Below are 18,816 nucleotides of genomic sequence, written 5' to 3'. Positions count from 1 at the left end.
CACCCACACCTACCCAGCTTCCCCCATCCCTTGCAGCTGTCAGCCTGCTCTGTATGTATGAATCTGCTTGTTAGTTCATTAGATTCCACATATGAGTGAAATCATACTTGTCTTTCTCTGACTGGCTTATTTCACTTAGCATAAGCTCTCCAGGTCCATCCATAATGTCCCAAAGGGTAAGATTTCCCTTTTTATGGCCGCATAGTATTCCGTTTTGTAAATGTATCCAGCTTTTTTTTATCTATTCATCTACTGACATTTGAACTGTTTCCAAATGTTGGCTATTGTACATAACGCTGTAATAAACTCAGAGGTGCATATATTCTGTCGAATTAGTGTTCCTGGTTTCTTTGGATATATTTCCAGAAGTGGAATTGCTGGGTCATAAGGCAGTTCCATTTTTAATTTTTGGGTTTAACTCCATACTGCTTTCCACAGCAGGTGTACCAATCTGCATTCCCACCAACAGTGCATAAGTGTTCCCTTTTCTCCACATCCTTGCCAATACTTGTTTGTTGACTTGTTGATGATAGCCATTCTGACAGGTATGAGGTAATATATCATTGCAGTTTTAATTTGGATTTCTCTGCCGACTAGTGCCATTGAGCATCCTTTCATATGTCTATTGGCCATCTGAATATCCTCTTTGGAGAAGTGTCTATTCGGGTCCTTGGCCCATTTTTTTTTTCTTTCCGTTTTTTTTTTTTTTTTTTAAAGAGAGCTCTTGGCTTTTTTAAAAAAATATCTCTTTATTGATTTCAGAGAGGAAGGGAGAGAGCTAGAGAGATAGAAACATCAATGATGAGAGAGAATCATTGATTGGTTGCCTCCTGCACATCCCCCACTGGGGGGGAGGGGGTCGAGCCCACAACCCAGGCATGTGCCCTTGGCCATAGTCGAACCTGGGACACTTTACTCCGCAGTCCGACGCTCTATCCACTGAGCAAAACCGGCTAGGGTCCTTTGCCCATTTTTTAATTAGATTGTTTGGTGTGGGTTTTTTCTTTGGTGTTGAGTTTTTTAAATTCTTTATAAATTTTGGATATTGATCTCTTATCAGATCTATCATTGGTGAATATGTTCTCCCATTCAGTGGGTTGTCTTTTTATTTTGTTGATGGTTTCCTTTGCTATGCAAAAATATTTCAGTTTGATAATAACCCCATTTATTTATTTTTTCTTTTGTTTCCCTTGCCTGAGGAGATATATCAGAAAAATATTGCTACAAGACAGTGCAATAGATTAAGGGAAGAGAATAGAAAGGCCAGAAATAAATCTGTGCCTTTATAGTCAATTAATATTGACAAAGGAGGCAAAAATATACAATGGGGTAAAGATAGTCTATTCAATAAATGGTGTTGGGAATATTGGACTGGTACATGCAAAAATGAAAGTAAATCACCTTCTTTACCATACACAAGAATTAATTCAAAATAGATTGAGATTGAAGACTTAGAGACCCAAAACCATAAAACCCTAGAATAAAACATAGGCCATAAAATCTCGGACATTTTTCATAGCAATATTTTAATGCTATTTTTAATGGAATTATTTTCTTAATTTTTCTTTGGAATATTCATTGCTTATGTATGTATATATAATTGATTTTTTTATGATGGTCTTATATCATTAAACCTTTGTGTACTTGTTAGTTTTTTAGTGGATTTCTAAGGTTTTTTCTCTGTAAGATCATGTCATCTTCAACTTGAGAAAGTTTTATCTTTCTTTCCAATGTGGATACCTTTTATTTTTTTTGTGTGGCCAAATTTTTTTTTACTATAATCTCTCGTACAGTAGTAAATAGAAGTGATACAAACAGACATTCTGATCTCATTCTTGGTCCTGGTCTGAGAGGGAAAGCATTAATTAAAGATGATGTTAGCTGTGGGTTTTTCATAGAGTCCCTCTATTAGGTTGAGGAAGTTCTTCTCTGTCTCTAGTTAGTTGAATGTTTTTATCATGAAAAGTTGTTAGAAATTGTCAAATTCTTTTCTTCATTCTTTTGAGATGATCATGTGATTGTTGTCCTGTATTCTAATATAGTTTATTACATTGAACTTTATATGTTAAAACAGCCTTGCATTCTTGGGATAAATTCCTGGGGTTTGTTTTCTAGTATTTTCTTGCTTCTGTATTCCTAAGGAGTATTTGTCTATAGTTTTCTTTCTTATGATGTATTATTGTGGTTGTGTTATCAGTGTTTCTGTGTCATGATCCCTATTTATTATAATGCCTTTCTAATTTCTGGCATAAGATGTGCAAAATTCATCTTTTGTACATTTCTTGCCGCAAATCTGGAATCAGCCATTTTTCAAAGGAGCTCATTCAGTTCAGTGGGAAACCATAATCTGGGTGCTGTGGTACTCAATGCTGTTGGCAGTCATCGCTTTTAGCTCCTGAGTGGTTTTGCTTTTGATTCTGGAATATACACATATGGTGGGCCCTTTTTTATATGCATGGTAAAAACATAATGTTGGATGAAATAAGAAAGAAGATTCCATTTATACAGTGTTCTTAAAGTGATGAAACTAAGTAATGATTTATTTTAGAATATATGCATCAAAGGTAAAAATAAAGAAATTCAAGGGAATAAGTAATACAAAATAAGAATGGTAATTGCCTATTACAGAGGATTTAGGGATTACATTTGAATAACTGTTATAAACAAAGCTCATGGTTAGTAAGTAATCAGAGGTGTATTGCTCTTGGTTCTAGAATATATACATATTCCTTTTTAATATGCATATAATATTTCACATTGCTCATTTATGAAATTTAATGTTGGTTATGTGCAATATAAAGCATTGTTAACTTGTTTTTTATAATTTGTAAGTACTCTTTAAATAATTTGTGATGTTTTGCCAAATAAGCCTAAAGTACCTTCCGACCATGACTATTGAAGTTCTCGTCTTTATAGTGCTGAGTCAGTTGGATATCTATATTGATAAAAATTAATTTTGATCATTACATCATACCCAAAAATCAGTTGTGTATGTATTGTAGATCCAAATGTGAAACATGTAATCCAATAAAGGATTTAGAAGAATAGAATATTCTCATATCCTTGAAGTAGACACCATTTTATTTTAGTGTACAAAAAGCTCTGAATGTGGCCCTGGCTGGTGTGGCACAGTTGGTTGGAGCATCATCCCATACCCCAAAAGTTGGCGGGTTCAATTCCCTTTCAGGGCCCTTACTCAGGTTTCTCTCTCTCTCTCTCTCTCTCTCTCTCTCCTCCTCCTCCTCCTCTCCCCCTCTCCCCACCACCCCTCTCTGCCCCCTTCAAATCAAGAGAGACATATTCTTGGGTGAGAATTAAAATTAGAAAAACAAACAAAAAGCCAGCAACACTGAATGATGTAAAGGAAAAATTAAGCTTCATTAAAATAAAAAACTTCCATTTATCAAAAATACCCTCAGTAAATTTCATTGTCTTTACACAGTGGAATATCATGTGGCTATAAGAATTATAAAACTATAATTCTTGGTCCTGGTCTTAGAGGGAAACAACAAATGGATGAATCTCATAGACATAACACTGAGTGAAAAGAATCATATACTATTTAATGTCATTTGTATAAAGTTAAAACAAATAGACAAAAGTAACCTAGAGTATCTATATAAAAGCCTAAGCGACTGTAAGACCGTCCTACCGTTTGACCAGTAGCTATGATGCGCAATGACCACCAGGGGGCAGATGCTCCAACCGGTAGTTATGACACGCACTGACCACCAGAGGGCAGATGCTCAACGCAGGAGCTGCCGAGCTGTGGTGACTTGGCAGCTGCATTTCTCGCGTGACTCACCCAGAACCAGAGAGGAGGGAGCCCAGTTCTGGGGTGCATCACCCAAAAATCGCCCTCTCACAATCCAGGACCCCTCAGGGGATGTCAGAGAGCCGGTTTCAGCCCAATCCCCACAGGCCAGGTCGAGGGACCCCACCAGTGCACAAATCTGTGCACCGGGCCTCTAGTTAGAATTAATTACTCTACCTGGACAGGGGTTATGAGGGAGCTTTCTGGGATACTGGGTAATGTTCTGTTTATTGGTCTGTGCTGATTACATAGGTGTATTTGTTTTGAGAAGTTTCTTCATGTTGTACATTTATTATTTGTGTATTTTTCTGTATGTTGTATTTCAATTAAAATTTTACCAAAAAGTTTAGATTCATAGAGTGGGCTTCCTTTTGGGTAGAAAGGAAAAATAGATTATTTATACATGCTTGCTTGTGCACGTATAGAATATGTCTCCAAGTTATATAGGATACTGATACCATTTCTTACCTGGGGTAGTGAAAGACACATGGGAGGGAGATTTCTTTTAGATGTATTAAGATAAGTTTATAAAAGATGCATATGTCCCACACTTAATTTGAGCTTGTATAAATAGTGCTATTCATTACTGATTTTGTGTCATAAGAGCATACCTTGGTATATCAGTTCAATTCAGTTTTAGATGAGATTTTACATTAATTAAACTGATAAAATGAAATCATCTTTATTGGCAGTTTTCAAAAGGGCAGACAGTGATATATGTTTATGTAAAGGTAGCAGATATATGAGATCTGCATAATATATATTCTGACAGCAACTGAGACTGAAGATGCTATTAGCTGAGAACATTAACTTGATCACTTCTGAAAAGACACACAAAAAAGCAGAAACCAAAATGTATCTGTTTATTATCATTGTTTAGCAGCTGTTACCAATCAATATGGAGACTGTGGTTAGGTATGAGGCACTATAGGGGGTCTGTTAACAACTCTGTTTTGTTATACTATAGTTTTGTCTCCAGATGCTCTCAGTTTTACTGTCACGCAAATTGATATTATGGCAGTCAATGAATGGCAGACCCCCCTGTCTCTGCCTTCACTCACCTCTGCCTCTCAAAAGGTTCATTGTCACCTACATTATTTCTTGGCAAGCAGCAACCTGAGAAACCCTTGATTGGTGCAGGTGGCTGATGGGTTACCTGGTTGAAGTTAGTTTTTGGCAATAATGTATTTTATCAGTGTATTTTCTGTTTCTGAATTAAAATGGACATGTTTATTTAAATTTGATTTGGGAACCACCCAGAGTAAGTGGAAATCACTGTAAAGTACATATGTAGCTCTTAGTTTTTCATGGTTCAGCATTCGGTCATCTCCTCCTGAGTGTTTTTTTTTCAGGTCTTTTTAAAGGATTCTGTCTCCTCTCTGAGTATTCTCTATATTATTCCTGCCTTCCTTGAAAAAACTCTACTTCTGCCTTACCTGATTTCATTCTATCTGTTTCTTTAAAAAGAAATTCTTTTTAATAGTATAAAACAAAAATCATTTATGTTTATACTAAATCTGTTATTAGTCAAATTTGTCTCTTATTTCCTAAAATTCTTCTATAAATATTTATTACTAGAGGCCCAGTGCACGAAATTCGTGCACTGGTAGGGTCCCTAGCAGCTGCCGGCTGCCAGCCACTGGCCAGGGCCTCCCTTCCCCAGCTCTTGGCTGCCGGCCAGGGCCTTCTTTCCCCAGCTGCCGGCTGCTGGCTGGGGCCTGCCTTCATTCCGCGCTGCCCCCTGGTGGTCAGCGCATGTCATAGCGAGTGATTGAACTCCCAGTCGGTCGAACTCCCAAGAGGACACTTTGCATATTAGGCTTTTATATATACATAGATGATTTTGTTCTTTATATCTTTATCTGTATTATGTTGTTATTTCCATAGAAATTTCTGGGGAATTTCTAAATAAATTCCTTAAAAAGGATTATCTATGACAGGCAGTCCCTTCCTGAACTTATATGTCTTTACATTTATCAAAAAGCAAATGAAGTTCTTTCTGGCTGAAATGGAAAAGAATTATAGTGGAGGGATGATCAGAGATTTATTCATTATTTGCCATATGTCCTATATAACAAAAGGCGACCAGGAGTTAAACGTGCGCTGACCACCAGGGGGCATTGGTGGCAAGCAGGTAGGGGAAGGGAGGCCCCAGCTAGCAGCCGACAGCCACTAGGGACCCTACCTGTGCACAAATTTCGTACACTGGGCCTCTAGTATATATATATATGATCCAGAAGTGTACAGGAGTTTTTATGTGTGTATGTATTCAATTTTGTGGGCCCAGGAATTGCCCATTGCCCAGTCCTCTGACTGTAACTGATCAAGAGAATCAGGTTTTCTCTTTTCCATATTTATCACAGGTGGAGGAGTTACTGATGGCCATGGAGAAGGTAAAGCAGGAACTTGAATCCATGAAAGCAAAACTGTCCTCTACTCAACAGTCTCTGGCAGAAAAGGAAACCCATTTGACCAATCTTCGGGCAGAGAGAAGGAAACACTTAGAGGAGGTTCTGGAGATGAAGTAAGTGTTTTTAATCTTGTTCTTCATACACATGCTTAGTAGTACTTTTTCTCATTGCTTTCTTCTTCTGGCCCTTTTTTATTAGCCCTGACACACGTAGCCTACATTTAATGCTAACCTGTATTTCTCACTCCCTAGAACAAATTTGGAGCAAATCCTGGTCAAATAGAGTTATTTTTACTCCTCTTATATGTATATGTATAAGATACATATAGTATGAGTATCTGTATCCAAATCCATCTCTGAAATTTCTGAAATCTTCTGGAAAGTTTTGGCAAATCGTTGAGCTTATTGAGATGACTATTGGTCCTGAGGTCATATAATGCCTAGGCAGTTTTTAAAAATATTTCTTTATTATAAACATTTCCAAAGGTATACAAAAGTAGAGAGAATAGTATAATGAATCCTCATACACCTATCTCCCATATTTAACAATTAACATTTTTTGCACTCACCAGTCAATATTTTTTTTTTATCAAAGATACATAATATCTTGGGGGCTTGCCCAGGGTGGGAATGGCTGGGGCGGGGGAGGGGGGGTCCAATTGGGGAAAAAAGAAACATATATGAAACTTTAGACAATAAATAAATAAATAAATAATGTCTTTATTATTCTAACAGTGAAGATTAAATTCCAGTTACAATTCCATTCCTTCTTATATTTCCAACATTTATCTTTGATGTGTTGTCCACTGACTTTTAATTGCTATTTGGTGGGAGACAAATTCTTATTCAATATATCTTTCCCATTACATGCTGTTTTTCTTTTTCTTCTTTTTTTAATATATTTTTATTGATTTTTTACAGAGAGGAAGGGAGAGAGATAGAGAGCTAGAAACATCGATGAGAGAGAAACATCAATTAGCTGCCTCCTGCACATCTCCCACTGGGGATGTGCCCGCAACCCAGGTACATGCCCTTAACCGGAATCGAACCCGGGACCCTTCAGTCCGCAGGCCGACGCTCTATCCACTGAGCCAAGCTGGTTTCAGCTTCTTTTTTTAATTATTATTGAAAGTATTACATATGTCCCCTCCCCCCATTGTCCTTTCCCAACCTGTCCCTGCCCCCCAGCCCCAGCCTTCAACCCCCCATTGTTAATGTCCATTGGTTATGGCTTATATACATACATACTATTTGGTTGATCTCTTACCCCATGTCTCCTCACTGCCTATCCTCCCCTGCCTTCCCTCTGAGGTTTGAGGGACTGTTCAATGCTTCTATGTCTCTGGATCTAGTATTTTTGTTCATCAGTTTATGTTGTTCATTATATTCCACAAATGAGTGAGATCATGTGATACTTGTCTTTCTTTGACTCACCAGTAAATTTTTACAAAATTGTCACTTTTAGCAAAATTTTGCTGTATATATTTTCCTACTTGCCTCACATCTTGTGGTTTTCTGAGATAATAATTTTTTGTGAAGCATATATACATCTGCTAGTACATAATAGCTTCTTCTTTTTTCCTCTGTGACTTTGAAAAATTCTGGCGTCCTTCTCCTCAGAATTAAGTATCTCTTTTGAAAGTCCAGTAGGACTATCTCCTTTAAACTCCCACCCCTCACCCCTACCTAATTATCCTGCTCTCATTTTACTGAAACCAAGTCTGTCCTGGGATCCCTCAGTTACCTTTTTCTCAGCAGTTATCTGTATTTTTTTTTGTCTTCTGTCTCAGATGAAATATTTTTTCATCTTCATAAGGCTAGTTTCTTATCTTTATCACAGATTTTAAGCACTGGTCCCTCCTCTTCGGTCTTCCTCCATTAATTTTTTCTCACGCAATCTTTGCTCACTTTCTATTAGTTTCTTCTTCTCTGCATAAATATGCAATATCTCTGACCTAATGTAAACAAATTTTTCTCAGCCCAGCTAGTGCTTTAAGCTAACATTACATCTTTTCTGCTTCTTTGAAGTACCAATGAGTGTTGAATACCAGAATTACAGAGTAGTAGAGGATCTTGCCATCATACCTTAGTATGAATTTTCATGGCACATGATTATTGTGATGTCATGACAGTGACCCAAGAATTGAGGAAGCACATGTAGGGGTATCACCTGCTCTTATTATGCCACAGTGCAAAGTTTAGAGATTCTAATCTCTTAGCAAAGCATTGCAGTTGATCACGTCTTGGAAGTGATGAAAAGATTGATATGCTGGGGGAATAGGGAGAGGTTAGGATTATCATATCATCATTAGAGAAATGCTTGCAAATATCCTTCTTAGGAGCAAGTTAGTGCAAGTGGTGTAAGCCAAGTTTTTTGTCATTGGTAATATAATTTGAAGCTTGATATTTGGAGGTGGAGTAGTAGACATATTTCTTGGGTAATAAAGAATAAAGTCATTTTGAATAAAAAAGATTCAGAGACATTGAAGCATACAACAGACTTGCTTATTTCATGGGGGGGAAATGGGGGATGGGAAAAGATTAACCAATGGACTTATATGCATGTATGCATAGCCCATGGACAGATGATAGTGTGGGGAAGTCCTGGGGATGGTGTGGGAGTGGGGTGGAAAGGGATAGTGGCGGGGGGGGCATCTATAGTACTTTCACCAATAAAGATAAATTTAAAAAGGGAAAGAGTAAAGTCATTTCATTTGAAGAGGTCTGGGAACCATTCCTAAAACATGGTAGAAGATAGAGTGAATAAGAAAATTAAATCAAGATTTAAAGTAATTAAGAAAATGGAATAAGAATGGATATAATTTGGGGGAAACAAAGTATCATATGTGATTTTTCTAACAGAAACTGGTCCTGCTGAAGCAACAGAGTGTGTGTGTGTGTGTATGTGTATGTGTTTTGTTTGTTTTGTTTTCTCTATGTATTAATATCTTAATTTTACTTGTCAGATCTCTCCCACTCAGTTCAAATGACTATTTATAGCTAGATAGTAGTATATTTGTATAAGAATTTTCTTTTATTATTAAGACTTTGAAAATATATGAAATAAATTTTAAAAATATATATTTTTATTGATTTCAGATAGGAAGGGAGAGGGAGAGAAAGATAGAAATATCAATGATGAGCGAGAATTACTATTGGCTGCCTCCTTCATGCCCCACACTGGGATTCAGCCAGGTATGTGCCTGACCAGGAATCGAACCGTGATCTCCTGGTTCCTAGGTCGACGCTCAACCACTGAGCCACACCGGCCGGGCTGAAATAATTTTTTAAAGAATGCTTGACTTTAAACCAGTGGTTTTCAACCTTCCTAATGCCGCGACCCTTTAATACAGTTCCTCATGTTGTGGTGACCCCCAACCATAACATGAGGACCTGACCCCCCAGTTTTCGTTGCTACTTCATAACTGTAATTTTGCTACTGTAAACGATATGTAATTATATATGTGTTTTCCGATGGTCTTAGGCAACCCCTGTGAAAGGGTTGTTTGACCCCCAAAGGGGTCGCGACCCACAGGTTGAGAACCGCTGCTTTAAACCATGCAAAGGGAATTGTGGGTAATTTGTTTTTCACACCACAGTACTAAACTCTATTATGAACTTCTCTTGCCAACCTAGGTTGGAGATTACATTTCTGAAAAGTATTATAATTAGCAAAACTTTTATTTTGTAGGATCAAGCACTTATATACAATAAGGCATGGAGCAACTAATTAAAGTATTACTGAGAAGTTTATATAAGTAGTATAGAAATTTAATCAACATTAATAAAAGTTCTGGAAATAAAGTGTAAAAACCTGACTCCAACAGATGACATCTCTCTTATATCACTTTCTTCAGTTGCTCAGGATTTATTACTGTGGCATCATGATGTTCTGAGGTTTTCCAAAAGTTTTGTGTTGTTCAGGTTTACCAAGTTAAAGTTTTAAAGTAGTCTGTGCTTTAATTTTTCACTTAAATTTCCCCTTTTTTTGTCATTCATTTTCAATCTTATAATTGTTTAATACCTCCCTTTTAATAAATTACCTCAGCACTTTAGACCTAATCCTTTAGGACAGGGGTGGGGAACCTTTTTTCTTCCAAGGGTCATTTGGATTTTTATAACATCATTCGAGGGCCATACAGGATTATTAACTTAAAAAATTAGCCTGCTATATTTGGTCAAACATTTAATTAACTCACCCTTAATGCCATGGCAGGGCCAGACCAAATGATTTTACATGCTTTATATGGCCCATGGGTCAGGTGTTCCCCACATCTGCTCTAAAGAGTGGTGGTTCTTAACAGATGATCTCTGTTTACACTGCCCTGTCAACCACACCACTTAGTTCTACCAAGTGTGGGGAGCAACAGTTATTCTGTTCTTCTCATCTAGAAGAGTGAATTAAAACCCTATTTAAAAAAAAATACAGATTTTTTTAAAGTTTGGCATAAAAGTAAGTGTACTAGTAAAATAATGATTCATAAAACTTAAATCGAAAACTATACAGTTAACCTAAGTGTAATTACACACAAAACACGGTGAATGAAGAATGGGTTCTGATAGTGAACTTCCTGTTTCTTTTCACTATGAAGCTGACCAAGGGAATAGACACCTTTCTGCTACATTTGGGACTCCTTTCCATATATTGAACAGGTTGTGCTAATCATCTGTTCAGGGTTGTGGTAGTCTCAATTTCTACAACTTTGCTCAAAATTTACTTCATTTTGATGTCAATTTGTAAGGAGTTTACTCCCTCCAAGTAATTCTGCCTGATATTGCCTCTAATTACTTATGGCAACTAGTAAGAGCATACTTCCTGGAATAAAGGAGCCTGAGTCTGAATTCTCACTCAAGCACTTATGAGCTCTATAATTTCCTCAAGTTATTTAACCTTTCTATACCTCAGTCTCCTCATTTAAAAATGGTAATAATAATTGTTTCTGCTTCATTCAGTTTTCATGACAATAACATAAGAAATTATTAATATGTAGAATTGAAAACAGTGTCTGGCACAGGGGGCACTTAATAGTGGGCATTATTGGCTTATTAACTATTTTCTGGTGATGATTTTCAGTAAAACAAAATTGTGTAAGCAAAATTTAAAAGGAGAAAGGCAGTATCTTTCTTTTGGCTATTGGCAATGACAACCACATTTCTCACTCTATAATCATGGCAGGACCTACCATAATTTAAATATTTTACATTATTTAATTATTGCTAATTTAACAAGTAAAAGGACTTGTTCATTATAACTAGAGAACTTGAAATGTAGAAAAAATATGAGGGCAATGCAGTGTGCAAAAGAGACCAAAACATGCATATATGTGACTGTGAATATAAAATAAGAAGTCTTAAGAAAAAGGCTGATGGTCCATTTGTATAGAAAATTCTTTGGACCATCTTTGAATAGTCTACAATAGACCATTCCTATTGTAGAATAGTCTAGGTTTTTAGAGTTATCTTGACCTAGTTAAACCAAAAGGAATGTCTTAATAGTTCTTTTCCATTCCTAGCATTATGATTATAATTCTTGAGTATCTGTTACAGATAAATGATGGCCTTGATTTTGGCGAGATGTGAAACTGTTCACTTGGTAGCCTGCCAATGATTATTCGATAGAAACATTTGAGTTGGTTAGCTAGCCCTAAAGAGAAGGAATGTTTTTATTGGCAGTCCCCACATTGGTTCTTCTTTTCCTTATGCTGTGGTTTTGTTAGCCATTGTTTTTTTTAATTCCACTTTTATGTTAGCTCCTTTCCCTAAGAAAGAAAGGATGAATGGGAGAAGGGGGAAAAGAATAAATGTCTACTCTAATAACCATAATAAATTTTAAGTATTAATTTAGGTTATGAGCCTCACTGTTAAGATTTCTAGATGAGCTGACTCTTTTTTTAAAAATATATTTCATCGATTTTTCTACAGAGAGGAGGGGAGAGGGATAGAGAGCTAGAAACATCGATGAGAGAGAAACATCGATCAGCTGCCTCCAACCAAGGTACATGCCCTTGACCGGAATCGAACCTGGGACCCTTGAGTCCGCAGGCCGACGCTGAACCAAACCGGCCAGGGCGAGCTGACTCATTTTTTACTGCCCTGCATTTAAACTCCTATTACAGTCTCACCCCATGTTGGCATTACAAATAAAACTTAGAAGACTAATTTTTCATTTGGAGTACAATTTTTATCAAACTATGAATTTGACTACTCTTACAACTGGTTTGTTAGGAGAAGTGGTAGAAGAGCTCTTTAGTTTCATTGAGGATCCAGAGCTGTTTGATAAGTAGCATCCCATTATTAAACTTGGCAGAAAAATCCAAACCCTTTGGGCTAAATTATATACTCTTGAGATGCCTTTTGGCTAAAGAAAGATCTAACCACAAACAGAAAATAAAGTTTTATATGTACCTAAAAAGAGTCCAATAATATCATCTGAATTCTGACATTTAAAAAATTCTTGCCTGTTAAGAGAGAAACATAGAATATGCTTAGGACTAAGAAAGTATAGAAAATGGTTATTGGGAAAAGTTTAGACTATTTAGGAATGGAATAATTAGGTGATCAATCTATTATACCTTGAATAATTAAAAGAGTTTATTTTAAATTATTTTATCTCATGATATTCTGCAGTATTTCATTTTAAAATTTATTATAGAGTTGCTGGCATTTAAAAAAAACCTATTTGCAGATTTATAACAGTCTTCCAAATTAAACACAAAATTGAAAATAGTTATGCAAATTATAGCCTAGTAACAGTATAAGAACATCTGTACTTTTTGTAAAGCCACATTTATTTACACTAACATCAAATGCTTTTAGAGTTATTAGATAAATGATATAGGACTTTTAGTAGACTTGGAAGAATTTTTCACAGTAACCTAAAATACTAAGGTTTAAATATTCTATAAGAAATCACATAAATTAATATAAAAATTCTCTACACTTGAATTGAAAAAAAGAAAACAAAGTATTATGTATAGTATAGCTATAAACAAATAACACTAGTGGGACTAGTCATGATTAAAATTATAAAGCAAAATTTGTATGATCTATAATAAACTATCTTTGGGACTTTGGGATTTGCTCCTTAGTCCTGGTTAACTCTTTAGTTCTGCCTCCTCTTTTTCTACCCTGATATCCAACTTTTTTATGCTATCCACTGTACAGAATGTGTGATCTCAATTGTTCTTAACATCTTTCCTCATCAGAACTAATAGTTTAGTTGGAGCTCTGAGTTGTTATAGGACAGTGGTGTAAATGTGTTTATTAAATGTAGTAATTATTAGTTACTTATTTCTTTCTAGTTCTAAATTTTGACCATGATGCTCAGCTTCTCACAAGATCAGGCATGTTTATTATAAATATTTTTCTCAAATATTTTTATTCCTCATGACCTAAATTGGAATCAATTACCTATCACTCTAAAGATTCCTTGCCTTTCTTCTCCCTTAAAACTTAAGTTCAGCCTGGCTGGCATGACTCAGTGGTTGAGCATCAACCTATGAACCAGGAGGTCACGGTTTGATTCCCGGTCAGGGCATATGCCTGGTTGCGGGCTCGATTCCCAGTGTGGGGTGTGCAGAAGGCAGCCTATCAATGGTTCTTTCTCATCATTGATATTTCTATCTATCTCTCCCTCTCCCCTCCTCTCTGAAATAAATTAAAAAATAACAAAACAACACTAAATCCATTCTACCTTTTAGCCATTTAAGGTCAGATGTAACTTCCAAACTACATTCTTATTGTTAAAAAATATGCTCTTATTGATTCAGAGAGAGGAAAGAAGAGTGAGAGAGAGAGAGAAACACAATGATAAGAGAAATTGCAATACCCATTGTAAGGAAATCTGTTAACTAATATACCACCAATCTGAGAGGTGTTCTGGGATTTGGGATTTTAAACATTATTTTTCTTTCAGGATCTTCCTTTTCAGTTTTACTAGAGAATACCATATAGGTAGTTATTCTTTCTGTAAATGCATAAAACTTCCCTCAAGCTTTGTATGTAGAAGATAGTAATTCATCCATTTAATCATAACCTTTTCTTATCAGAAGATTCTGAATACAATGCTATTATAAGATAATCTTTGTAGCAAAGGATATGTTTACATTTTGAGCCAGTTTGCTAACCCATAAAACAGTGATAATACTTGGGCCCACCTTATGAGGTTGTTGTGAGGATCAAATGAGATGAAGTAGTGAAAACATTTTGAAATAAGTGAGGCTGAATATTTGCAAAACATAATACAGCTGAAAATCCAATTCACACTTAATTTTTCAGGTCTGTAGTTTTTCATTCTGAAATGAAAGGATTCCCTAAATCTCTTAAGATCCCTGTGGTTTTAAAAATTATATAGATCTTTGACTAGTTGACCTTCTCAGGTCCCTTTATTCTGTAGTTGGAAATGTTCTAAGTAAATTAAAAATGTAATGTATATAAATAGAATACTAGGAAGAAGAAGCCATGAATTTTTGGCTGAGGACTAGGGTGCACATTCACTGGATGGGACTCCGCAAGCCTTAGCAGAGATTAGCTAATATGGGGATGAAAGTGGAATTTTTATATTAGAGGTAGAGCAATACTGGGGAATTTGTACTTGCAACCCAGTCAGAGTATCAAAGTTTTTGCTAAAACTTCAGATGTCTTGCCATGATAACAGAAAAGCTAGGGTTTAGGAGTAGGGAGCATGACCTATAATTAAAGCCTACTATAGACCTAGCCTCACAAAACTTAAAGCCCCAAGAAAGTCTGTAGGGGATATAGAATTTTGAGGATGAGCCCCACCAAGATAGAGAGGTTGGGAAAACTCAAGATAGAGCTTTCAACAGATTACCCTAACAAAGGATAAATCCAAAGCTTACACATGTTCAAGATCAACTATTAACTGAATTACCTTCTAGACTAAATTTCATTGCTCTTCAGAATAAAATAGCAGAATGCAGAGTCTTTACAATGTATCATCTACAGTATGCTATGTTGGATTTTTTAAAATTGCCAGACATGCAAAGAAATAGTAACATGACCTAGTGAACAAAAACATGCAGTAGAAATTAACTCAGAGAAGTCCTAATGGATTTAAGAGATAAAGACTTTAAAGTCACTCTTATGAATGTGCTTAAAAGACTTAAAGGAAAATGTCATATTGACAATAGGAGAGATAGGAAACCTCCAAAAGAGAAAAAAAAAAAATTTAATGGAAATTTGAAAACTAAAGTTGAAATTGAGAATTTACTGGGTGGTCTCAATGATAGATTAACGCTGTCAAAAGAGTGTTTAAATTTTTAAATAGATTAATGGAAGTTATTCAATCTGAGTAACGGAGAAAAAGTATTTTTACAAAATGAACAGAGCCTCGGTGACATGTTGGACAGTATCAAATGGGCTAACATATGTTTAACTGGAACTCCAAAAAGATAAAAGAGTGAGAAAGGGGCAGAAAGAAATTTTTGAAAAAGTAATGTCTGAAATAGTTCTCTAATTTGATTTAAAATACATAGATTTAAAAAGGTATATGGGAAATCTCTGTGCCACCTTCTCAAATTTAATTGAAAACTAAAACTGCTCTTAAAAATAGTCTTGAGCATCATGGTCAAGTGAGGAAGACCTCTTGATTATAACTACCCTTGAAGTTACAAGAAGTTGGACAACTATAATTCAACAAAAGACTCACTGCTCAGTACACAAATATGTGTGAGAGATCCACACTCTGAGACATCCGAAGCTAGGCATATCTGGACAAGCAGTGGAAGCAGGTTGGGGGGAAGGGTGGAGGGAGCCTCAGAGGGAGCCCTGAGCTCACTACAATTCTAGCAGACACAGTAGCAGGGGAGATTTTGGGTTGCAGTGCACATGTTTGACACCTCAGAGGGCCGGAGGGACAGAACAACATTCTGGCCTGAGTGGCGTGTGCACACTATGGCTAAACCCAGTGACAGGAGTGGAGATACAGATGTACGGAAGATGAGATCTAGCAGGTGCCATTACTAGGAAAAGAACAAAGCTACAGAGGAGCGAATCCGCCTCCTACCTGCCCTTGCCCATTGCAGTGGAACCGGGTAGAAGCAGCTAGGCATTGCTGGCAGCCTTTGGGTACATGAGGGTACACCAGTATCTCACAGGCCCAGAACTCCAGCACCAGTCACTTCCACCAAGGTGTGGTGCTCTGAGAATGAGACAATCCAGTTACAGAGGGGATGTTCACCTCCTTGGAAAATAGTAGGCATTCTCCATGATGAAAGGAACACAGTCCCACCAAGATCATGGAGGGCCCAGTAAAGCTGGTAAGACAAAACAAAAATTTATACTATTGCACCATCTACTGGAAAACAAAGGAAAGACCTGTACTTATCAACCTGCTGAATTGTTAAAAATAAAACTGTACATAAAAAAAAGGAGAGTTCAGCACATTAAATGCCCAGGCTGAGAAACAGTCTGTCAAGTACTGCGAATAATCAAGCTAACAGGGAACTTGAGAGAGAATGAAGTTTCCAAAAACCAAACTCAAAGACATGACAGATTTAGATTTAAATGATAAAAGAGTTCAAGATTGTAGTTTTGAAAAAACTCAATAAGATGCAAGACAGAAAGGCAGGTCAGTGAGCTCAGGAATAAAATTAACAAATAAAAGGAGTACTTAATCAAAGATATTGAAATTATAAAAAAACAACAACAAATTATGGTGCTGAAGAACTCAGTAAATGAAATGAAGAATGAATTAGAGCCCAGCTGGTGTGGCGCAGTAGTTGAGCATCAACCTATGAACCAGGAGGTCATGGTTCGATTCCTGTTCAGGGCACATGCCCGGGTTGCGGGCTCAATCCCAAGTGTGGGGGTGCAGGATGCAGTCGATCAATGATTCTCTCTCATCATTGATGTTTCTATCTCCCTTCTTCTCTGAAATCCATAAAAATATATTAAAAGAAAAAAAGAATGAATTAGAGAGCTTCAGAAATAGGTAGGTCAAATGGAAGAGAGAATTAGTGAACTTGAAGATAGAAATATAAACTCAGGTGGAAAAAGAGAAATGGGAGTTAAAAATAATGAAAGAACTCTATGAGAAACTATCTGACTTCCTTAGAAAGAGCAATATAAGGATAATGGGTATACCAAAGGAGAAGAGACTGTTCAAACAAATAATTAATGAGAACTTCCCAATCCTGTGGAAAGAGCTGGATTCTCAAATTCAAGAAGGCAACAGAACACCTAATTATCTCAATGTAAAAGGACCTTCATCAAGATATATCATATTAAAATGTCAAATGTTAATGATAAAGAAAGAATTCTCAAGGTAGCCTAGAGAAAAAAAACTGTAACCAATAAGGGAAACTCCATTAGATTATCATCCGATCTTTCAAGCTAGGAGAGAGCGGAATCAAATATTCAAAATATTGAGAGAAACCACCAGCCAAAAATAATATCTTCAGAAAATTTATCCTTTTAGTTATGAAGGAGAAATAAAGGATTTTCCAGACAAACAAAAGCTGACTGAATTTACCATCACAAGACCTAAACTACAAGAAATGTTTAAAGGACCTCTTCTACCTGAAACAAAAAGATAAAAGGATATGAAACTGGGTGTAAGATGATAGATGGAAGCAGGAAACTGCAATTCCATTTCAGAATGGCATTAAACAATTAAAAGCTTAAGACAGCGGTTCTCAACCTGTGGGTCGCGACCCCTTTGGCGGTTGAACGACCCTTTCACAGGGGTCGCCTAAGACCATCCTGCATATCAGATATTTACATTACGATTCATAACAGTAGCAACATTACAGTTATGAAGTAACAACAAAAATAATTTTATGGTTGGGTCACAACATGAGAAACTGTAAAGGGCCAGAGGGTTGAGAACCACTGGCTTAAGAGGAAAGCATTAAAAAAAGACTATGGTTTCTACAATTTGGAAGGTAATGCACAGCACAAAGGGCTAATTTGTGATAACCATAACACAAAAAGGGAGAGAGTAATGTACTGAACATTCATGGGTAAATGAAGATAAGATGCAATCAGAAGAAAAAAGACTATTGTATACTATATGAAACTTTTTTTAAACATAAACCTAATGGTAACCATGAAACAAAAATCCTAAGCTGAAATACATAAAGAGGAAGCAGCAGAAGAAATTATAGAAAATCACCAAAGTAAAACATGGGAAAAGAAACAATGGAGAGCTAGAGCAACCAGAAAACAAAAGATAAAATGGCTGTATCATGTCCTCATATATCAATATTTACTCCCAATGTAAATTGACTGAATTCACCAATCAAAAGACACAGAATAGCGGGATGGATTAAAAAACAATATTCAACTATATATGTTGCTTTCAGGAGACCCATCTCAGCTACAAAGACAAGCATAGACTCAAAATGAAGGAATGGAAGATGACACCTCAGGAAAATGGCATACAAAGATAAGGTGTAGCCATACTTATAGAGATAAAATATATACAACAATAAAAAATTTACAGGGGATAAAAAGCATCTTATAAGAATTTAGGGGACAATTCACCAAGGAGACAACACATCAATATTTATGCACCTAATCTGGGAGCACCAAAATATATAAAGTAATTACTAACAGAGCTAAAGGGAGAAAA

The 18,816-nt window shown here is 36.3% G+C and overlaps 1 protein-coding gene across 6 annotated transcripts in view; it reads left to right on the top strand.

The window, feature by feature from the left end:
* Nucleotides 1-18,816, top strand: part of ERC1 (ELKS/RAB6-interacting/CAST family member 1) — a 503,328-nt gene that overhangs the window by 281,119 nt on the left and 203,393 nt on the right. For all 6 annotated transcript variants that reach the window (XM_070409489.1, XM_070409487.1, XM_070409488.1 and 3 more), the window contains one exon: nucleotides 6,178-6,338. In XM_070409489.1, the coding sequence (XP_070265590.1) occupies nucleotides 6,178-6,338 (161 nt within the window). The remainder of the gene's footprint in view (nucleotides 1-6,177; nucleotides 6,339-18,816) is intronic.

The sequence above is a fragment of the Myotis yumanensis genome, unplaced genomic scaffold (genome assembly GCF_028538775.1).
Source record: "Myotis yumanensis isolate MYYU_CA2020_CCGP unplaced genomic scaffold, mMyoYum1.0.hap1 SCAF_3, whole genome shotgun sequence".
NCBI classification, from domain to species: Eukaryota; Metazoa; Chordata; class Mammalia; order Chiroptera; family Vespertilionidae; genus Myotis; species Myotis yumanensis.
The sequence above is the reverse complement of the archived record's forward strand: the minus strand, read 5'-3'. Positions and strand labels throughout refer to the sequence as shown.